The sequence below is a fragment of the Homarus americanus genome, unplaced genomic scaffold, assembly GCF_018991925.1.
Source record: "Homarus americanus isolate GMGI-L3 unplaced genomic scaffold, GMGI_Hamer_2.0 scaffold43895, whole genome shotgun sequence".
Taxonomy (NCBI): Eukaryota; Metazoa; Arthropoda; class Malacostraca; order Decapoda; family Nephropidae; genus Homarus; species Homarus americanus.
Window position 1 is genome coordinate 374,320 of NW_024738072.1, and position 10,107 is coordinate 384,426.

At 43.0% G+C, this 10,107-nt stretch overlaps 1 protein-coding gene across 1 annotated transcript; it reads left to right on the forward strand.

Moving 5' to 3' along the window:
- The first annotated feature begins 5,527 nt into the window (after window positions 1-5,527).
- Window positions 5,528-9,217, forward strand: LOC121873661 (zinc finger MYM-type protein 1-like). The gene is made up of 2 exons (XM_042377312.1): window positions 5,528-5,853; window positions 6,428-9,217. The coding sequence occupies exon 2, from the start codon at window positions 6,476-6,478 to the stop codon at window positions 9,152-9,154; it is 2,679 nt and encodes an 892-aa protein (XP_042233246.1). The 5' UTR covers window positions 5,528-5,853; window positions 6,428-6,475; the 3' UTR covers window positions 9,155-9,217.
- The last annotated feature ends 890 nt before the right edge of the window (window positions 9,218-10,107 follow it).

Consider the following 10,107-nt stretch of genomic DNA (forward strand, 5'->3'; position numbering starts at 1 on the left):
GCAGATATTCAAGGAGGCACACCACCGGAGTATCCACCTGTCCGCTCACCATGTCCAGGGAATCGAGAACGGCTGGGCCAACGCTCTCTCCCGCTTCAAGGGGACGTCAGTAGAGTGGAAACTAAGCCAGAGTGTGTTTCAGGGTCGGCCGGAGGTGGACCTCTTTGCCTCTCCGATATCCACCCAGCTCCCAGCGTCTTGGGTCGGTTGACGCCGACACCACACGGGGGCCCAGACGCCTTCACGGAGGACTGGAACAGGTGGACCTCCATCTACCTGTTCCCGCCCAAGGTCCTTCTACGTGTCTGCCACAAGCTTCGCAGCTTCAAGGGGAAGGTCCTCCTCCTGGCCCCCTACTGGCCGGCTCAACCATGGTTCTCAGAGCTACTTGGCTGGTGTCCGCATCCACTGATGTTGGGGAACGCCTTCCTCTTCAATTCTCTCGTTGCCAGGCTACAGAAATCACTTAACTTACACACGTGGAGTTTCTCCGTGCTTCCCTGATCAGACTGTATTCGCCTAGAGTGGTGGAGGACGTCTTGTCAGGACAAAGACCCTCCACTACTCGACAATACAAGTCCTGCTGGAACGCCTTCCAGCAGTACCTCAAGGAGCAGGAAGCTCCCACGCCCAGTGAAAGTGTAGTACTTGAGTTCCTATCATCCCCAGCACACGAGCGAGGCAGGTCTATCCCAACCCTCTCCATCCACCTGGCTGCCCTCACCAACCCCCTGGATTACGGGTGCGGGGTGAAGGTTAACAACAGGTCGGTTACCCTGCTGAAGTGGGGCCTGTTCCACCAGCGACCACCTGCTAGACCACCCATTACCTTCTGGTTCTTGGAGAAATTCCTTACCCTTCTGGGCTCGGATCCATTCACCATCCGGCCGTCAAAGGACCGCCAACTACAGAAGACCCTCTTCCTCGTAGTGCTGGCCACGGGCTTCAAGTCCTCCCAGCTCAAGGCACTCACGACGTTCGACCACTGAACCTTCTTCGCCCATTGAGATTCAGCAGTGTCCCTGGCACCTTCTCCCACCTCCCTGGTGAAGAATGAGTGGGAGAACAACAGGCTCCAGCCAGTAGCTGTTCCGGAATGGAAGGTGGGGGGCAAGCACCATCGACTCTGCCCGGTCGGGACCCTCCGTCAATACCTCTCCGCCACGGCTGAAAACACCACCAGCCAGCATCACCTCTTCGTCCATCCTCGGTCGGGACCCCTGCCTGCTATCAGTCAGAGGACTGGCAGTCAGGTTGTGGCAGGTTATAGAGGAGGCCGGCCCTGGGAAGGCCCCACGTCCCCACGATGTATGGAGTGTAGTGGCTCCACTGGCCTTCCTGAGGACCCACTCCCTCTCACAGGTCCGGGAAGGGGGTCAGTGGAAATCGGCCTCCTGCTTCATAGCAAGATATCTGTCTCACCAGGTGTCAAACACACCCTGCGTGGCAATGGGTTTCACCAACTCGACACACAGACAGCACACAGCTAAAAACAAATTAATGTAGCTTAATCTAAGAATAAATAATATTCAAATGGTCCTGCGTGAGCTCATTGCTCCCCTTACATCCTAGCACCCTCCTTCCTGTGGAATGTAGCAAGTTGACTAGCAAGCTCATCTCACTAAGATATGGGCTTTGAAGCTTGCTGAAAAGCCTATTTTTGGTGAGTGAGCAAAGCTGGTGCACGCACTTAAACCCCCCCCCCCTTTTCTTCAGCTCTACCCCCCTTCTTTTCCTGATGTAGGTTTTGGAAAGGCAAGACCCCTGAAACAAAGTCAGGTATGCCGTAGCATGGCGCAGGCAGTAAGGAGTCCATCCGTGCATTAACCATTCTCTCAAGTTTCCCGTTTTCTTCAACTGCTAGTTGCAGCCTAGCTTAGTCTAGAGGTGTTAAAATGTTGCTCTGTCACCTTCTAGGTTCCCATCTAAGGTGATATCTTATGAGGTCTAATAGCAAGTGCACTAGCTTCGCTCACTCAGCAAGAATAGGCTTTTCAGCAAGCTTCAAAACCCCTATTTTGAGTCAGTAAGTTAGGTATGCGTTCAAGAGCTTTTACTTCGGTGGTATGTTGGAGCTGGTAAGTGGGCATTGTGATGATACGAACTGGACACCGAGGTTGGTGGAAGAGCTGTTGTGATTCAGCTTTAAGCAGGATGAAGAGCCCAAACATCTTTCTATGTGTAGCTGTAGTTTGGTTCTCATATATTAGAGAGTTATATGGAGGTGGCGTGAGGGCTGTTTGAGGTGGTGTGTGGGGATGGTGAGAGGGCTGTGTGGATGGTGAGAGGGCTGTGTGGGGATGGTGAGAGGGCTGTGTGGATGGTGAGAGGGCTGTGTGTGGAAATGGTTGAGAAGGCTGTGTGTGTGGGGGATGATGAGAGGAGTGTGTATGGGGATAGTGAATGGAATGTGTGGGGATGATGAGAGGGCTGTGTGGGGATGATGAGAGGGGTGTGGGGGGGGGGTAGTGAGAAGGGTGTATGTGGAGGTGGTTAGAGAGGTGTTCTTCTATTCATGTGAACCTAAGCTGATCACAGTGAAATTCGTAACTTTCATATGTAGAATTAATGTTAGTAACTTGCAGGTGCGCGCGGTGAGGGTAATGTGTGAGGACACAGGTAGGGTGGATGGTCACCTGAACTGCCACTCTGCGTCTCTTGTTTCCTCAACCTTCACACCTTGGTTTGGTATACACTAAGATAGAGCATGTAATTAAATCAGATGTGGACTCCAAAAAAATCACAGGAAGTCCAAAACAAGCTTTTCTCGTGGTCTGCAAAATGGTAGATGAAAGCTAACGTGGAAAAATGTAAAGTACATAGCCTAGGAAATGTAGATAGGGAAACCAGTTGCCAAGACCTCAGTTACCCAGAGAGATCAGAGCGCCTACAACTGCCTAGCTTATACTATCGACGGGCAAGGGGTGGCCTAATTGAAGTTTGTAAACGTCTTAGAGGGCACAACTCAGTCGAGTGTCCATACTCGGAGTACCTTTGTTATATCACCTTTATTTAACCCTGACTTCCATTTATACACCTCGATGATATCGTCCCTCACTCTACGTCTCTCGAGGGAGTGCAGATTCAGATGTTTTAATCTGTCTCCATACTCATGGTTCCTTATGCTTTGTCATCCTCCTCTGAATGTTCTCTAGGGATTTGATATTCATTATGTAGTACCTGTACTCAGGACTGAATTACATAATCCAAGTGGGGTCTCACATATGCGAGATATAGTTGAAGGATAACCTCACTAGTCCTGTAACAAACACTCCACTCCTTCATATGAACAACAAGCATCTTGTTCACCTTGTTTCGAGTAATTGAGAGAAAATTAAGTTTAGATCTTCATTAAGATTAATTTTAAACGTCATGCGAAACCTATGATATGTTAAATCTTAGCAGTTTTCGTTTGGTCAAGACAAGAATATGTATTGAAATCGCAATTACTGATGGTGATAGTATTTATTAATTATTAGTATACAATATCCCTCAGTGCAAGAAGGGGTCATTGTAGTCATGATACTGATAGTAAAATTTAATATCACTGCAGTAAATTCGTTATTTATGTTGTTAACAGTAATATGAAAACAGTACATGATGCATTTTGAGAAAATATTGAATTGAATTGAATTTTGAATTGAATTGAAAGTTTATTTAGCCAGAAAAACACAGATACAGAGTTGGTAATAATAACAATATTAACATGGCTAAGCCAGTTGAGAACCTGAGTTATCTTTTAGGCACCTCATTTATACTAAACATTTAACTCAAGGAAGTATTATGTAACATTTAGTATCATCTGGAATAGTACAATAGCATGGTGGTAATAAGAACATCTCATAATGTTACCACGGTTATCACTTCAATATTTATTAATTTTATTTATTTATTTTTATTGGGAAATGAAAAGGATAAAGAATTTGATTTAATAAGCATCTTTATACACATAAAAAACCCAATGCTATACATGTAATTTTTAGCTACATTAATTTTTAAAAGAATTTGTGGTATTCAAGCTAAGGGTAATTCTACAACGAAACCAATGTTAATCTATAGTATTTTTCTCTTCTATCCAATGGTATATGTCTCTTTTTGAGATCTCTCTCCTATAGTCTACAAATTTATGTTCACTTGACAGTGGGCGATGTCGAACTCAATCTTCAAAGCACCGACTGTTTCTTCTCATTTTTTTATAATTGTAAACCCCTTTAAGGGGGGTGCTGCCCCCTTCCCCCGCTAATGCTTCATTGTTTTTACCTTGTATATTCTGGCAAGATAAAGCGCAAAAAAACATTTAAGATTGTAAACTACTGTATAGGAGGGAGATCTCAAAAAGAGACATTGTATATATATATATATATATATTGTTTTTTTTCCATTTCTATATTTATAATATATTTGTGTGTGCATGGATAAGATTGTTATGGTAAATCAGCTCTTTATGTATTTCTTGTTATTGTTATTGTATATAATAAAGTGCATTATATCATTCTTGTTTACCTTTATACCTCTACAATCCGACAAAAGTGATCTTGTAAAAAATGTGTTATAAATGAAAAAGATACCCGACGCCGTTATTTCATTTATTTTGGTATGAATGGCGTTTTACAAATGATATTGAGGTTAGGTTTTCTTTGTGAATGAATAAATGAAGTATAAATAAATACATAAATATGTAAATACCAGATTATATATATGTTAAGGTTAGTGTAGTTAGCCGCAATAAGACATCTTTCGTTTTCTATAAATACTACCTTAGTTATGTCGGTCAGCGATAGATGACATGACGTAGCCAACGGTGGCACTGAAAAACACACGCAAATTAAAGGGAGTTGAGCTTCCTTGCTCTACCTTCCTTGAATGTGTCTATTACTTAGTGTTCAAGACTTTCAAGCTGGAATTTGTTCTCGCTAACGTCTCTGTTAGCAGCTGCAACGTTTGCTAAATCCACTGTATTTTGTGGGTGTGATTTAAGATGCCATTGTTTATATGGCGCTCACCCCCCCTTTGAGTGTAAGGTAGAGCGGGTGGAAGGTGCCTAGCTGTCCCCTGGTTCTGCACTGGAGTGCTTGCCTCCACTACCTTCCCTTTGTATATAACCCATGTGTATATCGACACCATCAGATGCCTCTCACCGTTGAACGAGTTCTCCTTCCTCCTCAAGGAATTCAACGAAGTTTTCTCACCCCGAGTCTCTCCACCACCACCTACGTCGGGAATCTTCCACCACATCGAGACTACAGGACTGTGGGGAACGGGTTGTTTGGTTCACACTCAGGATGGGATGGAGAAAGGAAACTCACAATGTGCTCTCTGTATACATATTGTATTGGATGTACAGTGCAGCTTGGTGTTGGGAAGGCAGCATGGTTACAAGCGTGATGTAGAGAGAGCTGGTTGGTGAGGGTGCTCAGAGGAGGACAGCTTGTGGGTCGCCATGCTCGCCGGCGGGAGCGAGGGCCGCCAGGCAGCGGCGGAGGAGGTGATGTTGCTTGCTGCGGCTGTAGCTAGAAGAAGGCAGGGCCGGTTTTAAGCCTATTTGACCAATTTAATCAAATTGGGCCCCGCGCCGCAAGGGGGCCCCGCACACACGTGTGTTAGTTTTAAACTGTATACGATATTGGTAAAAAAGCTAACGTTAGACACAAAATCATTGTTATTGTCATCAAAATAATAGATCCCAGTCACGTGCGAGAATGTTCTGTTTTGTCAAAAGTCCAAGGGAATTAACTCTGGTGTTGGTCCACACGCCCTGACTTTCATAATAATTTACAGGAGCGGGAAGGGTGCGAGCCAATCAGAACACAGTTTTCACTCTCTCCCAACGCGTGGACGGTGTAAGTGTGTCGGGTCTGTATTTTTGGCTGTTTTCAGGGGGAAATACGAGTGATAACGTTGTGCTGTGTATATCAGCATGTCCTGTAATAACCAGTGATCATCGTCAGACAGTGACAAAACTCCGGTCGTTGCCATAGACATGATTTGAGATGAGTTTTGCAGTGTTGACCTTGAAAATGAGAAGCATGGCCACTGGGTGGCGACCGAGGCGTGGTTTGTTTATAATTTTTGTGCTGGACAGTGATGATAATTGTTGATCCTGAGTACATGATTGATAGCGACAATAGCGATGATGAATCAGAAAATGACTTGTGATTCTGAGCACATGCAAGCACATACTATAGCTCTATGTAGGTAACCGAATCTTTGCGTACGTAGCGGTGTGCTATCCATGCCAAAGTGTTATATGTCCGGTTAAAGCTTTTTTTGTCCGGTGAAGTGGTGATAAACATTGTGTGGTTTTTATTTTATAGGATCAGTGTTTCGATTTTTTGTTTTAATTATAGCATTCATATATGCACATACTTATTTTTTAAGTGCCAGGGACTTCTCATTGTGAATAATTTTGTTCGTTTTTTCATTTCAGTTTATTATATGTCATTTCTGAAAAGATAATATAAAAAGCCCTTTCATCATGGCAAGCACAAGCAGAGATAGAGGCAGAGGGCGTAAGTATTTAAATGGCAACCAGAAGCGAGCACTGGCAAAGGCAAAGGTGCTTGAAAATGAAAAACATCGAGGTGCTATCAAAAAATTTCTTGTCACTCCACCTTTGAAACGCCCATGTATTGAAGATGAAGAAGACAAAAACGATTCAGAAAATGACAATACAGCCATTAGTCCAATTACAGTTGATGAATACAATGAAGAAATTGATATTCAGTTTGAAAAAGTTCAAGTTGACACACAGACACAGTTGAATCAAACTGAAGACGATCTTAATACAACAGAAGACAGTGCCAAAGTGAGAAGTCCACTTATAGCTAAAGAAGAGTCAGAAGGCCAAGCCCAAACATCAAACAGTGATGGATCATCCACAAGTACAGTTGTAATTAACATTAATGATGACCCGGCAAGTTGGCCATCGAATATAAATAGAAATATAAGAGATTATTTAACAATGAAAGGGCCTCCTGATATTCCAGTGAACAAGTTTCCACGAAATGAAAAGGGATTGTGTTTTTCTAAGTTTCACTGTAAGAGAAAACTTCCAAATGGGGAGTATGTTGATAGACCTTGGATTATTTATTCTCAGTCTGCTGATAGAATTTATTGCTTTTATTGTAAGCTTTTTAGTATGAACAAAACCAGTGCATTATCAGCAAGTGGATTCAACAACTGGTCTAATCTTCATACAAGGTTGTATGAGCATGAAAATTCTAAAAACCATTTGGAAGCCACATGGCAATTCTGGGAGTTATACCAAAGACATTATAGTGGACAGACTATTGACAAAGAACGTGAACTAACTATTAATAAACATGCAAAGTACTGGCAGCAAGTATTCAAAAGGCTAGTGGCAATAGTGCAGTTTCTTGCTGAGAGAAATCTAGCGTTAAGAGGGACAGAAGAAAAAGTTGGTAATGAGAGTGTACACAATGGAAACTTTTTAGGTTTAGTGGAGCTGTTTGCAAAGTTTGACTCTGTTCTTGAAGAACATTTACGTAAAGTCAAGGCCAACGAAATTCATAATCACTATTTAGGAAAAGATACTCAGAATGAACTACTAGACATTATGGCTACAGCTGTTTTGAATGAGATACTGAATCGCGTAAAAGCAGCTAAGTACTATGCCATAATTTTAGACTGCACACCTGACTTGAGCCACCAGGAGCAAATGTCTCTAACGATCAGGTATGTTTCTGATGGCAACTTGGCTCCTTCAGGTGTTTATGAACATTTCATACAGTTTATGCAGGTTGAAAGTAGCACAGGAGAAAATTTATATAAAACATTATTAAACACACTAGAGGAATTAAAATTGGATGTGAAAGACATTCGAGGCCAAGGTTATGACAACGGTAGCAATATGAAAGGTCACACATCGGGAGTACAAGCACGGCTGTTGCAGGATAATCCAAGAGCCTTCTTTGTACCCTGCGCATGTCACAATTATAACCTGTTACTAGGAGATGTAGCCAAGTGCTGTCCAGATGCTATAACATTTTTTGGGATCTTGCAAAGGATCTACATAATGTTCTCAGCATCAACAAAGAGGTGGGCAGTTTTTAAGAAACATGTACCTGGGTTATCAGTGAAACCCTTGAGCGACACAAGGTGGGAGTGTCGGATTGATAGTGTTAAAGCTATTCGTTATCAGGTTGGAGAAGTATATGATGCACTTGTGGAAACATCAGAGATAACAGATGAGCCCAAGGTAAAAGCAGAGACAGAAGGTTTAGCAAACCAGCTAAAAGACTATAAATTTTTAGTTTCTTTGATATTTTGGCATGATTTACTTTTTAAAGTTAACTATGTTAGCAAGGAACTACAAGGTAAAACAAAGGACATTGATGAAGGCATGGAGTCATTTGAAAAACTATTATCATGGCTAAGAAAATATAGAGAGAGTGGTTTTAATGATGTCCTAATAGGCGCAAATGATTTGGCTGAAGCTGTTGAATTACCACTAGAATTTAGGAAATTTCAAGATAAACGACTACAAAGAAGGAAGAGAATGTTTTCATATGAGGCAAAAGATCAAGCTTTTGATGATCCAAAAGAAGCATATAGAGTTCAGTGCTTTACCTTAGTGCTAGACAAAGCTATTCAATCTCTAGAATCTAGATTTATGCAGCTTAAAAGCCATATAAAATTATTTGGATTTTTAAATAACTTTCAGGGCTTACAAAAGGCAGAAATAAGGAAACACACAGTAGACCTTGAAGCAGCTTTAATTGACACCAAACTAAAACAGAACACTGATGTAGAGGTAGGTACTGTAACAAGTAAAGATGTAGATGGTTATCTGTTGGCTGAAGAACTTGAAGCTCTGAAAACTTTTCTGCCCACCAGTGTCGCCAAGCCCCAAGCCCTGTTTGAATACCTGGTAGTAAACAATCGATTCACTGCATTTCCTAATGTTTTTGTTGCTTTGAGAATTTACTTAACAATGCCCGTAACAGTCGCATCGGGTGAGAGAAGTTTTTCTAAACTAAAACTGATTAAAACATACTTACGGTCAACAATTTCACAAGAAAGACTAAACAATTTGGCGATGCTATCTATAGAAAGTGACATTACCAAAACCCTTGACTTTAAAATGATTTTGAAAGATTTTGCAAATAAAAAAGCCAGAAAAGTGTGTTTCTAAAAGGTCCGTGCATAAACAGTTTGTCTGTAATTGTCTTAACTTGTAATAAAAAATCAAAACTTTTATACTGTTTTTAAACTTTTAGTATATCAAGTAATTAATGCTTTTTGGCTAAGGCGGGCATACTACACGAAATATAAAACATCAATCTTCGACTTTGTAGAGTAGAGGGCCCCACTATCAATTTTCTAATTGGGCCCCGCAATTCCTAGCACCGGCCCTGTTTGTATATAACCCATATCGACACCATCAGATGCCTCTCACCGTTGAACGAGTTCTCCTTCCTCCTCAAGGAATTCAACGAAGTTTTTCACCCCGAGTCTCTCCACCACCACCAAAGTCGGGAATCTTCCACCACATCGAGACTACAGGACTGTGGGGTGCGGTTGTTTGGTTCACACTCAGGATGGGATGGAGAAAGGAAACTCACAATGTGCTCTCTGTATACATGTTGTATTGGATGTACAGTGCAGCTTGGTGTTGGGAAGGCAGCATGGTTACAAGCGTGATGTAGAGAGAGCTGGTTGGTGAGGGTGCTCAGAGGAGGACAGCTTGTGGGTCGCCATGCTCGCCGGCGGGAGCGAGGGCCGCCAGGCAGCGCGGAGGAGGTGTTGCTTGCTGCGGCTGTAGCTAGAAGAAGGAGAGGTCACCACGAGGTCAGGTCTTAAATAGCGGGGGTTGGCGTGGCTTAGTAGTTGACCTCCGTGATGTATGGCGGCGCTGGTTGACCCAGACCACGAGGCATACACTGGGGAATTCGCGGGGTCGGCTACTCAGCGACAAACAGCGTTTGTAGGGGAAAAATCCACTACAGGACCTCCAGTCTTCTCACGCCCTCGCTGCCTTCGCCCTGAGCTCTTGAACGCAGCCAAGGCGGAATTCAACAGACTCCTGCAAGACGGCATCATTCGACCTTCAAAGAGTTCCTGGGCATCTCTTCACGTGGTTGCAGA